This window comes from Phaethon lepturus, unplaced genomic scaffold (assembly GCF_000687285.1).
Source record: "Phaethon lepturus isolate BGI_N335 unplaced genomic scaffold, ASM68728v1 scaffold325, whole genome shotgun sequence".
Taxonomy (NCBI): domain Eukaryota; kingdom Metazoa; phylum Chordata; class Aves; order Phaethontiformes; family Phaethontidae; genus Phaethon; species Phaethon lepturus.
In genome coordinates, this window is record NW_010540980.1 from 67,347 (window position 1) to 88,984 (window position 21,638).

The window sequence follows — 21,638 nt, forward strand, 5'->3', positions numbered from 1 at the left end:
TGTTTTGTGGACAGACCATGGGCTTGTTGACTGTACAGCATTATTAGTTACAGGAATGTAACGTAAATGGAGGAATGAAGGAATGAACTTAAATATGCAGATTCTTTCCTCTGCTGAGGAGAAAATTAATACTAACCTTCATAAACAAAAATTAATCCACTTTTTCAGAAGAGAACAAACCCAAGAATTATTCAGTATTTCTGCAACAAATTTGAGATTTTTACCTTAAATAATCTTGTGGAATGATATTGATAGTTGCTTCAGTTTTCACATCCAGTGGAACTGGCATCAGCATTACAAAGGGGGGATCGAAATTTAGTTTTGGTGACTTCATAGTGCCAGACAATGCTATTTTGTAATGTGATGGATTATCATTTAGACACACTGACATTTCAGATGCATATGTCCCAGGACAAGCTATTAAGAAGGTAAAAAAAAAAAAAACAACAACCCAAAATTATATTACCATAAATACATGCAGCTAAAATGAAGCATTATAGCAAGAACTTTAAGAAAAACTGAGCTACTCAAAATGTAGCTTAACATACAGTAACTTTGGTATCAAAAAAAACATTTATTAAGAAAGCTTATAATGCTTGTAGCAAATCAGAAATCTGTATTTTTTAATTTATCAGAAATTTTTCAAAGCTTGAGTTCTTCATTTACTGTATTCATATTCCTTTACATCTAACATCAATGTAGCGTTTCTCAGAATTTTAACAATGGCATTCATATTCTAAATTACACTAATTAACACAGACAATGCTAATTTTACAAATTAATAAATACCAGAAGCATCTGACTGCCAAGACAAGAAAAAGTTGTTGTCTTTTAAGAAGGTGATCACATTTAAACACATGACACTAAAACCTGTACTGTTGCCAAGTCAGTCTCACACTGGCCAGCGGGACAGTTTCTACCCTCCACTGAGAGCATCTCCCCTTTCCTTTGTTCTACCCCTTCTCACGCCATCTTGCTAACTGCTGCAAGGCAGTTTCCTGTAGGATTTTCTTTCACCGATACAGGAAGCAAGGTGCTTACCTCAGTAAGCATTATACTATTAAAATGGTGTTCCAAACCACGCAGTGCCATTTACCAAATTTTCAGTCATTCCCACCTGCTGAAGAGCTAGCAAACTAAACGATTTTGAGGGTCAACTAATGAACACCTCTTGTATTTAGAAACTTGCATGATGTGTTGTAAGACAACCCAAAAAGTTCAATCTTTTTCATTTTCAAGACAAACACCTTTCCCTTTGATTACCCTCTGTCAACAGATTAGTAAGTATGGAAACATCCTCACCTAATATTTAAGGAAAGAGATAGCAAAACAAATAATTTTGTATTTTATGTGCTGTATAAGCACATATGTATCACTGCAAACAAAATGCACGACAAGCTCGTCTGAGATTAGCTCAGATAATTATTTACACAGCCTGAGAAAGAGTTGCCATTGTTTACATACACAAGGAAGAAAACCTGGTGTCTTCAAAATATTTTGTCTTACTCTCTCCTCATAAGTGCCAATTTCTTCATGGAGATGATGATAGAGGGGCTTCACAGAAGCCTGTTAGCTCACTAGAACATGGCCTGCGGATCCCTTAATTTCAGACCAGAAAACATGAAACTGGCAAAATGAAAAACAGATGAAATGGGAGCTTGCTGCAGAGTTTCCAACATCTGACTAATTCCCTGTTAAATGGAAATCAACTTTAGGAGACAATACTGCCGAGACAGCTAAGAAGCTTGTGCTTCTAGGTTTTGATATAGCAAGAACACATCTTTTTCTGCTATTTAGCCCTTTTATGATGAGGAAAAGGTGAGGGAACATCAGAAAAGGTCATGGAGATATATGAAAAGCCAAATGGGGTATTTTTTACATACTTGCAAGAAAAGATGTTCTATACAAGTTACTCTCATATATGAGCTAGGCGGACTACGGTCCTACAGCTGTGCTCTAACTAAACCGTATTTCTGGTATTCTATCTTCACGCATATGTATGACATATGGTAGAGGAAAGGGACAGGCCATAACCAATAAACGCCGTAGGAAAGGAATGCCATGAAGCAAGAAAACTAGAGGGGCAGATGTCAGTAGCAAAGAATATGCAATTTTCACTAACTCACATTTTAAAATATTCTTACTAGCCATAGTTTCAAAGTCAAATCTTCACAAGTCAGGAAAGAGCAGTGTTAAGGTTTCTCACACAAACTTTTCATCCATACTGTGATGAAAGTGATGAAATATCCATCCATACATATCAATTATAACAAATCCATTAACTACAGGATTGCATCCATTTCCCATAGAATCCCTGACTCACCCAGACGGCAGAACAGACAGCGCTTACTCTGCATCACTGATCACTCCATTTACTCTGCACATTTACTTAACATCAAAATTTTACATAAATATGTAAGCTAATAATTTATTTCTTATGTCAGAAAAAAACACCAGGATGCTGCAATACTGTCCTCATTTTAAACAAACATAAAAGACAAAAAAAAGTGAATGATTACATTAAGTTTTGATCATTAGTTTGTAATGCCTAGAACAAATGTTTCAGGATATTTCATGTTAAATAAATTACTTTTCAATTAATGAGAATTATGTCCTGAACTAATTGCTGAAGTCATGAATTTATTCTATTAATCACATCTTTCATGACTACCATCAAAGCTTGTGCTGCTGTTACCGTTCTGATATACCACCATTAATTTCTACGGGGCAAACAACGAGCAGTCCAGCAGATGTGAAAACTGTCCTTCGGGAGATTTGATGGTATTTACAAATCTGCCAATCTAAATTTGCCAAGGGCTAACAAAATCTGTAGAATTATTTGGAAAATTTCCCCTTTGTCTTCTCTGAATATATTTATTAGTGGAAATAAGGATTCATTGCCTTACCTTAAAAAAAGCTTTTTAAAAAAGGAATACAACTTCTCAAAGTACATACGTGCATATATTCATTAGCTGCTTCATTTTCAGTCTAATTTGCACTAGAAATCTCATCCAGTTCAGAGTGCCTAACTCCCTAGCATGCTATCCAGGGACTAGAATTTATCCAGTTTCCTTATTAATAGAAACATAAACAGATTATATTTCTCCTGAAAGCCAGTTAGACACATATGCAAGTTCTCTTCCCAACAATGCTCACACACTTCTGTAGGAGAAATATTTCAAATCCCCACATCCTCCACTCTACCTGTTTCAATTTACACAAGCAGCAAAAGCTAATTTAAAAGGCCAGCTCTTTAAGGATTTCCATATTCCTTGTTCCTGTGTAGCAGCACAAATCAATTTTTTATTTTTTTTCCCCAAAAAGCCATAACTGTATAATAGCATGTTTTTTTGATCTTTTGAGAGTGCGTGGGAAGAAAGTAAAATTGCAATCTGCTCTTCTCACCCTCTAAAAGTTTGTAGTAAATTGTTATTCAGTTCCTACTCCTGTGTCCGAAATAAACATTTTTAGCTTAGTTGCCTTGGACTTTTCGATAATTTATGTCTTATTGCATATATACACCTTCAGCATAAATGGGTGACAATGAAGAATTTGCATATACTGAAATACAGACTTCAAAGCAGAAAAGTCACACATAGTTAAAACTTAAAAGGTAAGCCCTACAAAAAAATAAGGAAAAAAAATCAAAAGTAAAGTAATCACTTCTCCACAGAAATTGTAATTACTCAATATCTTACTGTTGCAGAAAAAAATCCCTGGAAGATAAAGGTCATGATGGTCATCTTTGCCCATTACATAATCGTCACAACTTCCAGGGGTACTGAACTCCTGGTAACTCATGGGTGCGTTTGTGAGTATTTTTCCACATGGAATCCCAGACTATAGATTTATGATAACTTACTATGCTGCAGGCAAGTTTTTTCATATCACAATAAGATACAGTGAAATTTCTCCACATACTGTTAATGCACTATAGTATAGTACATCAGCAGAGGATTAAAATACCTTCAGTTCTTCAGAATTTCTACTAAATTTAGTATAATTTTTTAACAGGTAGCATCGTATTACCATGCATTATATAAACTCTTGCATTTAATTTAACACTGTAGCTTACTATAGCATTTTGCACTCTCATTATTATAAATATTGCAGCATATTTAAACAAATTACTCTAATGCACACTCAAAGTTCCTTTTAAGGTTTGTTCACCCCCACATACTACAACGGTACAGTACAAACCCATGAAGGTGATTAGCACACCATATTCATTAACTAGGTCTCCTGTGAGGGTTTTGATGTACCTAATGTTCTCTTACAAGAAAGAGTAATTATATTCAGTGAAGGTATAGCACAAGTAGGCTATAAAACATGGGAAAATCTGAGAACATCGAATTAAGGGCAATTATCTCTACAGTCATTTATGATTTCCGGAAATAAAAGATATGGGAACACACCAAAAATACAAATAACTTCAAGTGACAATCATTCTTCAGTCATATTTATGTATACACATCTGTTTTTACACATACAATTTATTCAGTAATTCAAAATATTGGCTTTTATTTGTATCTCGTTCTCCACTTTCAGTCTTTGCAACATGCAAATACATTCTCATGAAGTAAACACCTAAGTAGAACAACCATGATATGGACGATCATTTCATCTATTCATTAGCACATGATCCCTCTCCAGCTGCTGCACAAAATAGTATTAGAATTTTTTTTTACATTTGCTCTGTCTTAAATGCCAGAATGGTACTTAGAAGGAGAAAATGAGACCCTGCGCTCACCTGGGCCCTAAAAATCACCAGATATCTGGAAATACGTATTTATTCTTTTTATGTTCTAAGTCTGATATTGCCCTGAGCTATATACGTTTACCTAATCAATGCAAAATGAAGTTATTATATCTCCTATTAGAAGAATACATTTCTCAAATTCAAAGCAGACAAAAATGTTTATATTTATGTGTGTTCTTCCCAAGTGATTATTTTAGTATGATCCACAATTATTCTAAGCATAGCCACACTCTGTAAAAATATGTTAGAATACTTTCTCAAAGTTACATTTATTTTGGAGGCTTGTATCTCAAATACTGCAGAAAAATACCCATGATACCGTATTGAAAGCAAAGTAGAAATTTACAAAAGGAGAAAAAATGTTTAAAGAAATAGAGTTACAATAAACTACATGTGTATTTTTTTAATTGCATCTCAAGGAACAACAGAAGGTTGCAAGTGTTTGTTTTTCACTTTCCAACCTTCTGTATTTCTATTCCTCTTTCCTCTACTTACTCCCAAAGACCTGGGGTCATAATAAGTTTCTGTTCCTTGACTACTTGAACCTATTTTTCCTCTAAGTTGCATCACAATAGCTTCTCAAAATTCGTAAGTTTACCCAAAGCCTTTCTTCTGTCTAGACACACTCTCCACATGTGCTTTGAGTAGATCCATACATCTTCCATAAGTAAATGGAGATTCCAAGTACATATTTCCAAAACTTTGTAAAACCAAACATCTGAAAAGAGCTATCTCCCAGATTTTTCTCCTACGATATCTCTGTGTTTTGTCCAGTACTGGACAGCTCCCACTGCTTAACACCTTCTCATTTTTCTTTTTTTTTAACACTTTCTCATACCCTGGGACAATATTTTCATTCAATTCACCTAGTATCCTTGGATTCTTTATTTCATATTGCTCCCAAAACAAATCTTTTTAACAAAAATTTTCATCTTTATTTTATTTTGATAACCTACATAAATTATCACTAAAAACTGATTGAGGACCTGCATAGATAAGATGAGGATAAGGTCACATCATTTGGTTCCAAAACAAAGGATTACGCAAAGTACAAAATATAACCTACATAGTAAAAAAATCTTTATTGCATTGAACACTTTTTTTTGGCTTTTTCATAAACGTGTGATTCTGAGCCAAAACACAGGGTTTTTGCAATTTACTTCGGAGGAATGTAGCGGAAAAGGAGACAAAGTGATGCATCAAAGGCAGAAACATGCTCTAAATATTTTTTCTCAGCCTTCCAATAGTAAATGGCATTTAACTTTCTTCTAGCAGTTTAATTTGTAATAATATATAATTTAATAATTTACATACATGTTTCTAAAAGGATACCTCATGGACAGCTCCGAAATGTAAAAACTACAACTACACATATTGATTGGATCAGAAACTTTCCAAGTATTATATGCACAAAGAAATACTACTTCAGAAAATCCAGAATGTGCTACTCAAAACAAAAATTAAAAGAATTTAAAACAAATGACCTTCTAAATAATTCTGCAAAAATCATTATATATAAATTACTTTTTCACTTCATGAAGCAAAATCACAAGTTAATGTGATTTTTCTTCAACCATAAATTGAAGAAAAAAGCTATCAACAAGGCAGAAACATAATGGAAAACTGTTTTGACATGCAGCAAGCTACTCCAACCAACACATGCGATTAAAAACTGCTCTTGTATATTCACAACATGTTTGCAGAGAAACATTTAGTAACAGTCTTCTCAATTTATCATACAGAATCATGGCAAGACTCATACCTTTTTTTTTAATTTATATTTATAATAAATTTTTCCCAGTGCTTAACTGAGGTTACAGACTTCAATCCTATCATAAAGGATAGCAGCAACACCTTTCTTTAGGATAGGGATTCTCACTTGCTGACTCAGGATCAGATCCCACCGACAAAACAAGTTTTCTGCCCCTTGAGAATGCTGGGGTGCCAAAAGTAGGCCACTTAAAACTGTCAAAATGACTCTACATTCTATAGGCATCAGCTGCATACACTGGTGGCCTTTATCAGCTCAAATACAGTGTTACATTACCCTCTACTGTAAACAGTCGAGTAGGAATAAGGAAGAATCCTAATATTCATGTTCTGCCATTCCTCTTCTGGTGTACGTGGTTGATTACCACTTTCCCGCATGCTCCCAATTATTGTTAGAAATCTTTTTTAACTTTTTTACTAACAGTCTGGTTGCCTGAGCAGACTACTCAGAAAATACCATATCTAGGTCAATTTTATCTTATTGAGTCAGGAAATTTCCCTTCTTATCTAAATTATGGCTATTTAGGAAAAAAGTTCACGTACATACCAACTATTCTTGGAAAACTTCAGTATCTAAGTCAGTCAACCTAAATGCACATGAAAGAACAGTACTGAAAAAAATTCAGCTATCCCTGCCTTTGATGGTTTATATGTGCAAAACTTGATGCTTTATATGTGCAAATCAGACTTTTCAAATAATGATATCAAGTGATTCCATGCTTTGTGTTAGGTCTGCAGCTGTGTTATTTTCTCAGAACCACAATAAACCTTTTTTTGGCATTTTAGTTCACTATTTACTCATATTAACAGGAAGTTAATCAAAACAAGTGCTAGTTATGATTCATCATAAAAAGACATTTAAACAAATCTATGAATGGTGTATCAGCCAAACTATCTGTAGAAGAATTGAGGAAATCACTTACAAGGGCAGAAGAATACAGCAATACTGATTTTTTGTCCTGGATCAAGAAATCCAGTCTGCAGACTAAATTTAAAAATACCGTCTTCTGTATTTTTGCCTGCATCATCACAATTCAATTTCCATGTCAACTGCTGCCTTGAGATATTCTTCAGGTCAAGCTTCTGTAAATATTTGCAGAGAAAGGAGGACATGACAAAAGAGGGAAAGCAGCAAACACCATGATACTTTTCACATTGCTCTACCCTAAGCATTCTTTTTGCAATCAGATCAGAGTGAAAGCAGGAAAGCACTAGAAAGCAATGAAGAACCCAGTTTATTACATCCGTAAGGTGAGAAGATGTGTATGCCTATCAGCACAGACTAGGTGCTTTCCAGTCATTCACCACATTCACAAAGAGCAACACTTTCTTTCCAAAATGGAAAAATCTCATTTATGCAAGGCAAATAGATCAAAGCATCACAGTGGGAGCACTTAGCCAAACAGAAATGAGGAGTTTTTCATGATACAAGTGAAGCACAGCAAGCACTAAACACATGGCTCATGAACACTAGACTTACAGGCGGATATGTTGAAACAGCAAGAAGTTCAGAAGAGGTTTTCAAAACTCACTCCTTCAATTCAGTAAGATAACGGTGGAAGCAAAAAACAATTTAATTCCTTTATCTCAGAGTTACTCTTTCAACTCTTAACACATCCATAGCTAGAAAAAGGCCTGACTTTGTATTATCATTGTTTTCTGAAGATACTTGAAAAAGTTTCAAGTGTTTTTATCATTGCCAAAAATATTTTTTTTATAATTTCCAAAGCCTTTAGGAATTAGAAACAATAAGTTATCATAGAATGGTTTGGGTTGAAAGGTACCTTAAAGATCACCTAGTTCCAACTCCCCTGCCATGGGCAGGGCACACCTTCCACTTAGACCAGGTTGCTCAAAGCCCCATCCAACCTGGTCTTGAATACTTCCAGGTATGGGGCATCCACAACTTCTCTGGGAAACCTGTTCCAGTGCCTCATCACTCTCATTGTGAAGAATTTCTTCCGTGTATCTAATCTAATTTTACCCTCTTTCAGTTTAAAGCCATTACCCCTTCTCCTATAACTACATGCCCTTCTAAAAAGTCCCTCTCTAGTTTTCTTGTAGGCCCCCTTCAGGTATTTGAAGGCTGCTATAAGGTCTCCCCAGAGCCTTCTCTTCTCTGGGCTGAACAACCCCAATTCTCTCAGCCTGTCCTCATAGGAGAGGTGTTCCATCCCTCTGATCATCTTCATGGCCCTCCTCTGGACTCACTCTAACAGGTCCATGTCCTTCTTCCGTTGGGGGCCCCCAAAGCTGAATGCAGTACTCCAGGTGAGGTCTCACCAGATCAGAGTAGAGGGGGAGAATCACCACCCTTGACCTGCTGGCCACGCTTCTTTTGATGCAGACCAGTATACAAGTTGGCCTTCCAGGCTGCAAGCACACATTGCTGGCTCATGTCCAGCTTTTCATCTACTAGTACACTGAGTCCTTCTCAGCATGGCTGCTCTCAGTCCCATTCTCCACCCAGCCTGTATCTGTGCATGGGATTGCCCCAAGGCATGTGCAGGACCTTGCACTTGGCCTTGTTGAACTTCATGAGGTTCGCACAGGCCCACCTCAAGCCTATCCAGGTCCCTCTGGGTGGCATCCCTTCCCTCCAGTAGGTTGACCACACCACACAGCTTGGTGTCATTGGCAAGCTTGCTGAGGGTGCACTTAATTCCACTGTCCATGTTGCTGACAAAGATGTTAAACAGTGCCGGTCCCAATATCAACCCCTGAGGAACACCACTCATTACTGGTCTCCACTTGGACATTGAGCCATTGACCAGAACTCTTTGAGTGTGGCCATCCAGCCAATTCCTTATGCACCAAGCAGTCCATCCATCAAACTGATGTCTCTCCAATTTAGAGACAAGGATGTTGTGGGGGACCATGTCAAAGGACTTACAGAAGTCCAGATAGATGACATCCATAGCTCTTCCCTTATCCACTAACACTGTAACCCTATCATAGAAGGCCACCAAATTTGTCAGGCACAATTTGCCCTTAGTGAAGCCATGTTAGCTGTCACCAATCACCTCCTTATTTTCCATATGCCTTAGCATAGTTTTCAGGAGGATCTGCTCCATGATCTTGCCTAGCACAGAGGTGAGACTGGCTGGCCTATAGTTCCCTGTGTCTTCATTTTTTCCCTTTTTAAAAATGGTGATTATGTTTCCCCTCTTCCAGTCAGTAGGAACTTCACCAGACTGCCACGACTTCTCAAATATGACGGATAGTGGCTTAGCAACTTCATCCGCCACTTCCCTAAGGACCCGTGGATGTGTCTCATCAGGTCCCATGGACATGTGCATCTTCAAGGTTCCTTGGATGGTCTCGAACCTGATCATCTCCTACTGTGGGCAGTTCTTCATTCTCCCAGTCCCTGCCTTTGCCTTTTGCAGCTTGGGTGGTGTGGCTTGAGTACTTGCCAGTGAAGACTGAGGCAAAAAATATCGAGTACCTCAGTCTTCTCCATGTCCCATGGTAACCAGGTCTCCCATTTCCTTCCAGAGAGGGTCCACATTTTCCCTAGTCTTCCTTTTATCACTGATGTACCTATAGAAGCTTTCCTTGTTGCCCTTGATATCCCTGGCCAGATTTAATTATATCAGGGCTTTAGTTTTCCTAACCTGATCCCTGGCTGCTCGGACAATTTCTTAGTATTCCTCTCAGGATACCTGTCCTTGCTTCGACCCTCTGTAGGCTTCCTCTTTGTGTTTGAGTTTGTCCAGGAGCTCCTTGTTCACCCATGCAGGCCTCCTGGTGTTTTTTCCCGACTTCCTCTTTGTTGGGATGCATCGCTTCTGCGATGTTATGGTATGTTTTACATTTGTACAGTCAAATTCTCTATGTTCCAAACCAGAACGGCTGTGGCCAAATATCCTATTTAGCGTCTCTTTGCCATTAAGCCCTAGATCATGACTAGGAATTTTTTGGGAGAGTGCCAGTTGGCACAGATCAGTACCATACAACATACTGGGACAGAAATTGAACTCAATGGACCATCATGGCACATCAATTGCATAAAGTCACTATCTAGGTTTACTAGTATAGGCAGAGGCGGAAAATCTTTGGAAGTAAGCTATTTGTTACAGAATTCATAGTCAGTTTCTTATGGTGCCCATGCTTTCTTATATATCAGAAAGTTGGGATAAGCTCAGTTTTGAGTTTTGGGAAAATTTCTAGTGATCAAAAGAAAAACATAAAATCAAAAACTGAATAAAATGACAATGGGAAAATTTTTAAATATTTAAACCATATATTCAGAACATCACTGAATTTTCAGTTCCAAATCTGTATTCTTTTCCGAGTAAGTTTTGAGCAATTAAAGGATATAGCCAAGAATAACTATAACACTTGTGATCACATACCTGAGAATTCAGACTTTCATCAGCACTATTGAAATGTATACCACTTGAATGTTGTGCAAATTTAAGTTCCATTGAGGAGAACTCCAATGGTGATTTAAGTACTGTTGGAAAAAATAATTTAAGATGTTTATACAGCATTATTTTGACAAATATTTCCCCAGAGTCCCTTCATAAAATCATTTTTTCTGCACATGTTTAGCAGAAATGTTTCTCCCCTTGTTTTAAAGCTGTATTTTCTTTCTGTTGTTCCCATATTATATATACATAATTACTGTAATTTAACTATCTGTCTTACTATGACCCTTCAGACACATTTATTTAAATTGTGTTTACCAGACTTACAGCACTTCTCCTCCACATAAAAATACTATAAACAGAGAGCCACATGATTTTCCAATTGCAGATGAATGCATTTACATTTGTGACACTAATCATCAGAGAAGACTTGAAAGTTTTTATAAAAAACAGCATTTCTTTTATTTTCAGATAGCTGCAACAAAGAAACCATCACAAAGGATGAAGTTTAAAGTGAGGCTTTATGAAAACAAAGGTCTCTCCTTCCCACAGTCTCCTTTTGCTTCTTGATTAAACACTGCAAATGAAACTAGCAAATATACAGTAACCTTTTATTAAAGTCTGCAAGTTTCTTTCACACACAGCCCAGAAGTGTGTTGATCAATTCTTTTCTCTCCTTTAGAAACCCAAAGGATTTCCTAATCACATAGCTCACATTATGTAAACAATACTATCTGTATTTCTCTAAAACACAGGCATATAAACTCTATAAACTAATATTGTTTCAAAGTAGGAACTTAATCTGCTGGAATGCTTCCACCAATATGCAGTTATGTCACTCATGAAGTCCTCACCTCTCATAGAAACTGCCTATACAAGGAAAACACAGCACAACTGAAAGAGTAGGAGGGAAAGGAAAGGAAAGGAAATTATCTACCCCGTGAAAAAAACTGTGAGATTGATTATTTAAAAAAAAAAAAGGTCATCTCACATGAGGTCATTACATTGATAATATGTCCTCTTCTGTAGTGGCTGGCAGAGGTAGGGCTTGTGTCTCTTCCAGCTGAGTTTTCTATTTTGTTTTGTTGTATTTTTTTTCCTCTTTCAGTGCTTTCTTACATAGCAATAATCAGTCTCCAAGGGAAAAGGCTTACAAGTATTTAAGTAAGAGACACGTTTTCCTTCCTATGTGCTGAAGCAGTCTACAAACTGTTTTTAAAAAAATACTCATGATGGATTGAAAACATATTGACTACACTGAAGTTAAAAGAGTGGGTTGACTACTCCAAGATTATTGTGATTCTTTTCTCAGGGTGAGCAATCCCAAGTACAAATATCAGATATAAACTATTGATTTAAGTGCTAGCTGCACTGCCCTGTGCAGTCTCCATCCCAGCCAACCACAAAAAACTGTCATGGGGAAAAAAGAAAATGTGTCAGTGTGGGAAACAAATGTGCCATAAAGCACACAATAGTGATAATTAGGCATATTTGTCAAATCAAAACTTAGAACTTGCAAGATGCATCTTACCGACTTTTAATTTTTAAAATGATAATCTGAAATGATGAATCAATAACAGACTGTTTTTAAGTTGTCAGAATGTAATAAAATTATCAATTTATCTTTTAACAGTAAAAATAAATTGGCTAGCTGCCTACATCTGTGTGATTATGTGAAATACTGAGTACTCAAGACATTTATTTAGACTTCTCTTCCCTCCTCCCAGCCCATCAAAATTCCCATTAAGAATGTAATTCCAATACTTAAATTTAAATAGAAGCCACGCTTCATTTTTTCCAACTATTTCTTAGAATTGAAAGTATTATATATTCACTTTAATACTATGATTACTTGTTGTTGGCCTATACTGGTACTTTGAATAATTCTATGTGGCAGAAGTACGAATTTGTGATAAAATTTAGATAAGATTGTCATTTACTAGTGAGACTGATTGTATTGATTCATTATTCCACAGAGAAGGGGAAAATGAAATAAACATTTTCTTTTTTCTTGAGGTTACATAAATCACTTCTGCACTAGAAATGTGTCATTTTCATTCATTATTTTTTTACTTAGACACGTGCTTTCTAATAATATCATATACATATGTACATATATCTTTATTCTACATGTTCTTAAACTAAATATATTTAGAAAAGTTTAATATGAAATTGCTTCCATGACAGGATCTAAAGAAGGTCTCTCAGATTCATTTGATATCTTAGAAGATCTCAAACGTAAGACTTAAGTTAAAGCCCTACAGAGGGGAAAAAAAAAAACAAACAAAATGCACAACAAAAAAATCCAACCAAACATAGATAAAACCTAATAAATTGGAATTGCTTTTACATCACATTTAATTGGACAAGCCTCCTTCAGTGCTCCCAAGATGTCTAAACACCAGACAAACATCATTCCAGGAAGACATTCAGAGCACTTAAGTCTCATCTCAAACAAAAATTGAGATGAGGAAAGCAGTGGATTCAAGTATTCATAATGTGTAGGTCTATATGACCATAAGGATCAGACAGGAGGCTAAAAGACAACCACAAATTATTTCTAAGAAAAGTAGATAAGAATAATTAAAGATACTAATTTTTTCTGCAGGCAAACAGCCTTAACTTTGGCCATTAACAAACCCTTACAGGGCAGAAGAGTGCAGCTCTCCACTAAAAGTACTCAGTATTTCACATAATCACACAGATGTAGGCAGCTAGCCAATTTATTTTTACTGTTAAAAGATAAATTGATAATTTTATTACATTCTGACAACTTAAAAACAGTCTGTTATTGATTCATCATTTCAGATTATCATTTTAAAAATTAAAAGTCGGTAAGATGCATCTTGCAAGTTCTAAAAGCAAACAGAAGCAAATGGACTAAATTACCACCAGTTCTCTCCGACGTGATCAGGGCCAGAGGTATTTTAAAGAGTTTTGAATATAGTTAGAGCTCCTAGTTTTTACAGGGTAAGACTAGAAAAAAGAGTATGAATGACATATTACTTTACTACACTTTTCAGATGAACTGCTGTAAACACTGAAGTCTAGAAATACTAACAAATTAATAGAAACAAAAATGAGTTTGGGTAAACTAATTTTTATATAAGGTAAATGGCTATATGAAAAAAAAATATTTTCCCAGCACATCATAAGCATGTATAGAAAGTTCAGCTTTACACATTATTTAAAAATACAAATCAAAATTTGAAAATTTTGCAAGTTTCCAAGAAATTTACAAATTACACACTTAGCAATCAAATTTCAGTTATGTAGTAATTCTCTGCAATTAGAATACAAGCAAAAACATCACTACAAATATAAGTATCCACCATCTGCTTAAGTCCCGAGTTTACCTACCAACTGCTTTAACTCTACAGAGTGGAACAGCCACAGTCACTGCCTGTGGCCAAGGAGCAACGATGTGCTTTACAGATCCAACAGAAGTTGCAGATACAGGGCTTGGCTGTGTCAATGGGAAGCCAGCCTGAGGAGTATTAACTGGAAGAGTGAAGTCATATGCTGCCACCTAAAGGACAAAAATAGCATTGTGGTCACTTTCCCAAAGAAAATTAGGTACTTCTCGAACCATGTGACTGGTATTACTATTTCAGAAGAAGTCTTGAAATTAATTTAGCTTCTGATCGTTATATTAATAGGATGGTTGTTTATTAGCACCCAGTATCAGTCCTTTAAGTAAGCAGTGGTCAGCCATTTTTTCCTCCCTGAGCAAAAAACTGTATGCCCAAAAGGATCAGGGTTATCAGCACTGCTACAGACAAGGCTTCTGGTAAATCACTGTATTGTGTTCCTCTCCAACCACTCTCTTGAGTGAAAAAAGATTGGAGCAGTGGTCCAAACGTATAAGTGCCAGCAAAGAGGGGGAAAACAAAGCTACGTAAGTTAAGAAAGCCTTTCTCAAACACTGAATAAAAAAGGTCAGCTGTTATGGTATACCCAGCATAAACGAAATGGGCTCCAAGATCAAGGTGGAAAATGAGTTAAAAAAAATTAAAAAAAAAAAAAAAAGAAAAAAGAAAACCAAAAGAAACCCTCCTCTTAAAATCTTTGACACTGAACGTCACCAAATTCCAGAAGTCCAAATTCCAGCGATTTTGATCCTAGTTTTATCTCTGTATCATACCCCCAAACAAGTAGGGTTTAGAATTTAAAAGCATGTTTTATACAAAATCATCCTTTTTGATAAACTGTGCACTAGAGAGGCCAGATTTATTTCACAGTGTACTTTCAAGGAGGCATTTCTTGCCTGTTGCTCTGTCTTTCCAAGAACCAACACACTAGAGCAGTATGTTCTCCAGACAAAAAGGTATCAATAACTCTGGCCTATAAAATCTGCATGCTGCTTAAAATTTGCAGTAAAACCAGCTATATAAAGAAGTTATGAATCATTTAAACGCTTTCAAAAACTGCAGAAAATAGTGCATCATGCTTCGCTTTCACATATGTGGTACTGAGTAGAATATATAAATGACAGGAAAGAAAAAAAAAATGTCCTAAAGCAGGACATGAGGCACATATCCATCTGTAAAAGAAGCATCACAGAGCTTAGATAATGAGAATCATGCACACAGCACTTACACTGTTTGGAGTTCCAGCAGGGTTTGTAACACACCATTATGAACTCCTGGTGAGTGAGATGTGTGCTGAGCCTTGTGGAACATTTTGTGTATTTGTGCTTAGCAAGAGGAAAGCATGGGATGAGGGGAAGTTTTTCTAGTGAGATCACCACAGTCCCTTGATTTATACTGACGCTTCAAATCTGATAATGATTAGATTTTATAACATAGAATTGGCTTTTCAAAATTAACATGGTGAATGTCATTTAAGATTTTTTAGTAACTAAGTCTCAAGGAGTGTCATAAATAAAGATTGAGTAAAAATCTCCTGATTTGATTTACATACTCTTCTATTTTTAGTATCTCAAGTCACCCACATAAAATAATTCAAGTTACATCTTCAAAATATGCTTCTGTGGAATAAAACCACATAACTAAAAATTAGACTGAAAATGATCTTTTCTTCATAGTGCGAGAAGTTCCTTGCACTTCAAAGTATGTGTGAAATACATGATTTCACATCACTAACAAAAGTGGCTCCTTACAGTTTTAGAGAAAGAACTATCTTTTCTTATATTTGAAAGTGATAACCATGGCATTTCAAGGCTGTGAAATCCATCAAAAAATCTTTTAAAACTTTTTCCAAAATCATAAGAAAAGTTTGATAGAATAGAACTGAATACATCATTATTTGGTAACCCTGATAGCTGTTAAAATATGTATGTAAGAGAAAACTGTAAAGTGAACCAACACCAGAAAGAGAGAGAGATTTACAGGACTCCCTAGATCAAAAATCTCATACAACAGTCAACACAGACACAATCCAAAGATTCTGTCACACTCCTTTGGTTGTATGAGAAGTTTGCTATATTGGTTATGGTGTGCCCTGCATACACCTTCAGAAGTGTAATATGCAAAATGCAGCATAAATAACCAACTTATCTCCCAAGCATTATGGGTCACTGTAAGGAGAATATAGAAAAGATGATTGCATGTCTCAGTGCATATCTCAGGTTCTGAGATTCCTGCCAGCCTTGGCAGGTCCCTATAACCAGCAGGTACTTTTCCTACATGGGCAATTTAACAACTGAAGCACCATTGCCAAGAGTTGCAATAAAAACCTAAGCTAGAAAACCCTTTCCATTCCTAGCATGTATGACATATATAACAATATAATAGGACAAAGTTTTTAAAGTTTCGTAAGATCAAAGTACTTAGTCTACAATAGATATCATTAGCTCATTAGCGACGCAAAAGTCTATAGTCTAGCACTGCAATTGTTCTTCATCAAGGATGTTATGTTTAGTATGTTTAGGTCAGACAACAAAAGGTGGAATCCCTTCATCCCTCTCCCAAAGCAGCTGTTCAAAATTTGTTTTACATCCCCACTATCAGGAAAATTTGGTTTAGTCTTACTATGCAACAAGGGTTTTATTTGCTAAGAACTGGTAAACAAAAGCAAATATGTACAAGACACTCACTTAATTCACTACATGTAGGACATGGTGTTCACTGAAAACCTGTATTTGCTTTGAAGTACAATGGTCCAAATTCAGAGTAAACATAACTCATAGAAATGTGTTTATATAACTGAGAACAAATCATAGACCTTTTCTTTCATTCATATATATCTTTGCCTCATTAACTGCACATTAACTAACCTGTACTGCAAATGAAAAGTTCTTTTAAAATTCTATATACCTAGAAATCATATTATAATTCATACACATAAACACATACATACACACATTGAGGGAAGGGATTCTACCCCTCTACTCTGCTCTAGTGAGACCCCACCTGCAGTACTGCATCCAGCTCTGGAGCCCTCAGCACAGGAAAGATATGGACCTGTTGGAGCGGGTCCAGAGGAGGGCCACCAAAATGATCAGAGGGATGGAACACCTCTCCTGCGAGGACAGGCTGAGAGAGTTGGGGTTGTTCAGCCTGGAGAAGAGAAGGTTCCGGGGAGACCTTATTGCAGCCTTCCAGTACTTAAAGGGCCCTTTATAAGAAAGATGGGGACAGACTTTTTAGCAGGGCCTGTTGCAATAGGACAAGGGGTAATGGTTTTAAAGTAAAAGGGGGTAGATTTAGACTAGATGTAAGGAAGAAAATTTTCACAACAAGGGTGGTGAAAGCCTGGCACAGGTTGCCCAGAGAGGTGGTAGATGCCCCATCCCTGGCAACATTCAAGGTCAGGTTGGACGGGGCTCTGAGCAACCTGACCCAGTTGAAGATGTCCCTGCTCACTGCAGGGCGGTTTGAACTAGATGATCTTTAAAGGTCCCTTCCAAACCAAATTATTCTATGATTCTGTGATTACAGAAACAAAATTAAAATTTAAATTTCATCTTTTTAGGACTTCACTTTGCAAGTAGAATCATTATTTTTCTTTTTGTATATATTTTCAGGGGAAAAAAAAACAGATTCGTTTTTAATTTCTGCATCTCCTTAATGGAAAATTCTCTCTTGTAAGATTATATACTCAAAAAATTAATCACAATATTTTCAGAAAAAATCCTTATACTATTACTTAGCATAATTCATAGTATAATGTATGAATATAGTTAGTTATCTACTGAGAAATTTTTCTGAAGCTGCATTTAACTTCATAAACCAGAGAAAACAGGGAGGGGCAGGAAGCAACCAGCCTGGAGAGAGTTCTTTCACAATCACTCAAGGTTGTTTAGATCATTATTAGAAATATTTTTGCTGTCCTGATTTACACTAATTATCTACATTAATTGGAAAGGAGGCATAATATACAAAGTGGTTGTTTTGGCAATTAAAATACTTCAAAAGAAGCTTTAAAAAGACTAGTCATGTGAGAGCAGCTTTTTGTTATGCGTTCACGTGGAACACCTCCAAATGATGCCAGAAATGGACAAGCTTGTGTAGGCTGCCACCACAAATTCACAATTCCTTAAATAAAACTGATACTCCTGCAAATTGTTATTTAGAGGGCATTTTAAAACACCTTCCAATTTTTTTTGCTAGAATTGATAAAGAAAAGTTGTTGATTTTAAGAAATCTGACTGATCAAGAAAGCTCTGCTACCAAAACCCATTTGAATCTATGATACAGGTTTGATAGGAAGTGCACAGTACCTCTAAGCCCAACATTGGGGAGTGAACATAGATGAATGGCTTCCTGCCTCAGGCCTAAATACTCAGTATACTGAAAGAAACAAAAGGGGGAACAACTACCCCAGCACTCATGACAATTTTATATAAAATTCATGCATAAAAAAATAAACAAACTCAAGCACAGTTGTCAGGTTGGGGGCAGAATCTGAGAGTAGAAAAAAAAAATTAAGTTATTTTCAAAACACACTTTTAAAGCAGTTACTTCATTTCTATCTTTACCCCAATGTAAATTAGTGCAATGCAATAATATAGTTTGTGCTTTATAAAATATATTTTGCTAATTATTATTGTAATACAGCACATATTCTCAAAGTTGAGTATAAATTTTGCTGTCAAATCCAGGAACCACATAGTTTATTTAGCACAAAGAATATGTGACATCTCCCTAAAATTACAGTATTTGCTTTCAAAGTACAACTTCACAGGGAATTACACGTAAATCTCTAAGTTAATTTATAACTTAAGTTAAAACATCTGTAAAGGATAATACTCTTGTATTTAGCATATAATAACATGCAGACTGTTGATATATCTTGAACATTAGAAGTCACTGAATTTTTGTGTAAAGGCTGATTTTAAAGTTTATTTATTTATAGCACTAAAAACATACAAATTCAGCAGTTATTCAAGGAGAGAGAAAATGTTATGTACATTAAAAAAAACTGTTTGATTCAAATTTAAACCTAGCTGCAAAACCAACTGTTTATGACCTGCAACTGTATACAATATACATTCTCACTTTCCCTCAGGTTTAATATGATGTTTTCATTAAACATACTTCAATCTTTTATGCAACCTAAATTCCCCAGCTTTATATCACAGATAAGCAGCTTTCCATAATGAATAATATAATTAGTGTTCAAAGCCATCATTCAAAACACTGAAATAAAACTAAATATTAACCCGTATATACAGTCAGAGATGGTACACCAGCAATACCCTGAAATTCCACAGCTGCAGATTTTTCCATAGTATTCATTTCTTACACCATGAATTCCGTTCTTTCATTTAAAAAAAAAGATTACATCATTAAAAATGCCAAAAAGAAACCCAAACCACCTGTCACTTCCCCACAAAAAGCTTAAGCAATAAGCTCTGACAGGTGTGACTTGCTCTATTTATCTCAATCAAAGGCCCTCATACACTTCAATATTACGCAGCTGTGTGTTTTGTCTTTTTTCCAAGATGCTGGAATTTGTTATTTTCCAGAAGGGTAAAAAAAGGAAAAGAAAGGGGAAAGAAAAAGAAAAGAAGAAAAACGTCATTTTGAAGCAGTACACTCCTGCACCTTGCTGTCCCTGCTTTCGCACCAGACCATGCATAACACTGCTGCTGGCAAGCGGATCATCCTGCCTGGAGAAACACATTAACAGTTGAGGAACAAGGTGAGCAAATATTTAAAGTGACCACCTGCTACCTGTTTCCCTGGCACAAAACCAAAGGAATGAGGTGTTCCTCACTGTTACCTGGACAGGTAGCTTTTAGAAAGAGCACCATGATCAGAAGAGCCATGCTTCTATGCATCTTGGACAATACGATTTAAAACTAAGTTCAAAAATAATCACCCTTGGCAATCAATCAATAAATAATATTATTAGTAATAAATCTTAGCTCTGTCTCTGCATAGGGATGAGAGAGCTACAACAGATATTTGGCCAGACAGTCATGGGGTTTTTTGGTTTTGTTTTTTGTTCAATTACCAGGAATTTTTGTTCTATTCAATTCAGCTCTGAAATGAGAACCCTGCCTAGCCCATCAGGCATTCAAGCTGGCAAAACCTCCTTATAGTGCAGTGAAAAAACCCTAAAACATAATTGAATTGCCTCTCAAATAAAGCTATATCAAAACAGCAAGGAAAGCAGCACACAGCCTGTATAAAAATATGATATTAAGAAGTATTTGCTAGCTTACCTATTTACAGATATTTGTGTACACTGCTTTCACTTACAGCTCTGACTTTCACAGCCGAAAAACATCAAGGTTAAACTCTCTCCAGTGAGGCAGAGAGCCGTGTCATCCCTAACACCTTCTGAGACACTGGAAATCAGGAAGGCACAGCCAGGCCGTGTCTGAGCAGCATCCTAGCCTTATCTATAATGCATCAACTCAATTTTATGACTTAGAATATTGAGAGAATTATCTCAAATTTTTTTTAGATATTATTTTATAAGCATGTTAATATACTTCATCTCTAAGAGCATCTTTTGATGTCACATGTTATTTGTACATGCTAAGTTTTAGTGAAAATTGTAGGAGCTATTCAGAACTCCTATGTACTTTGTTTATTGATTTGACACTTTCTGAGGCAGTAGGAAAGTTACTGCCAATTTGATTTTTAGCAGCAGAATTCAAGATTGCATTCAAGACTAAATTACTCAAAACTTTTCATTACTAATTCAAGTATTTTTAATAAAATTTTAAAGCATACGAAAATAATTTCATGCATTTGGGATTATTTTTTATCAACACTTCTGAATTATTTTGTTTTAATTTTTCCTTAGTTCTAGTATCTACTTTCTTAACAATAACATCAATATAGTGGGGTTTTGTTGGTTTACAGGGTAGTGCTGTCAGTAATGACTACAACAACAGCAGGAAGTTTTAGTAGAACCAGAAGGCAGACAGAAAAGAATGTGACTTGATGGAATACAGAAGGTTTGTAGCAGCTGGGAGGTAAGCTGGGTAAGAGCAGTTGTCCAGAAAATGGAGATGAGATCAGAGAAACAGCTGTTCAAGTGCAGAGACAGGAAACAGCACTTGCAACTGTGAAACCTGAATAGGGGAAGCTCAACATACAGAGAAGATAAGAGTTTTTTCAAGACTGGAAAGTCAGAAAAGAGAAGGAAGAAACCTAGTGAGAAAAGGGGGAAATCCACATGAGGTAGAATGACAGAGAACTCAGATCCAATGGGGAATGTTTTAAGCATCAGTAACTACTGACAGTTTTTGATCACAGTAAGAGATGCGGGTACTCGGATCACTTTCTTAACAGAACTATGCTTTTTATGAGCAT

At 36.0% G+C, this 21,638-nt stretch overlaps 2 protein-coding genes across 2 annotated transcripts in view; both read right to left on the reverse strand.

Moving 5' to 3' along the window:
* Positions 1-3,801, reverse strand: part of CHDC2 (calponin homology domain containing 2) — a gene marked incomplete at its 3' end in the record, with an annotated part of 46,849 nt that extends 43,048 nt beyond the window's left edge. The window contains exons 1-2 of the mRNA XM_010287574.1: positions 3,699-3,801; positions 225-417 (exon numbers count right to left, since the gene is read on the reverse strand). Of these exons, the coding sequence (XP_010285876.1) occupies positions 225-417; positions 3,699-3,801 (296 nt within the window). The remainder of the gene's footprint in view (positions 1-224; positions 418-3,698) is intronic.
* A 6,004-nt stretch (positions 3,802-9,805) lies between these two features.
* Positions 9,806-21,638, reverse strand: part of LOC104621159 (chromosome unknown open reading frame, human CXorf22) — a gene marked incomplete at its 5' end in the record, with an annotated part of 37,413 nt that continues 25,580 nt past the window's right edge. The window contains 2 exons of the mRNA XM_010287575.1: positions 9,806-9,954; positions 14,263-14,431. Coding sequence (XP_010285877.1) covers positions 9,806-9,954; positions 14,263-14,431 — 318 coding nt within the window. The remainder of the gene's footprint in view (positions 9,955-14,262; positions 14,432-21,638) is intronic.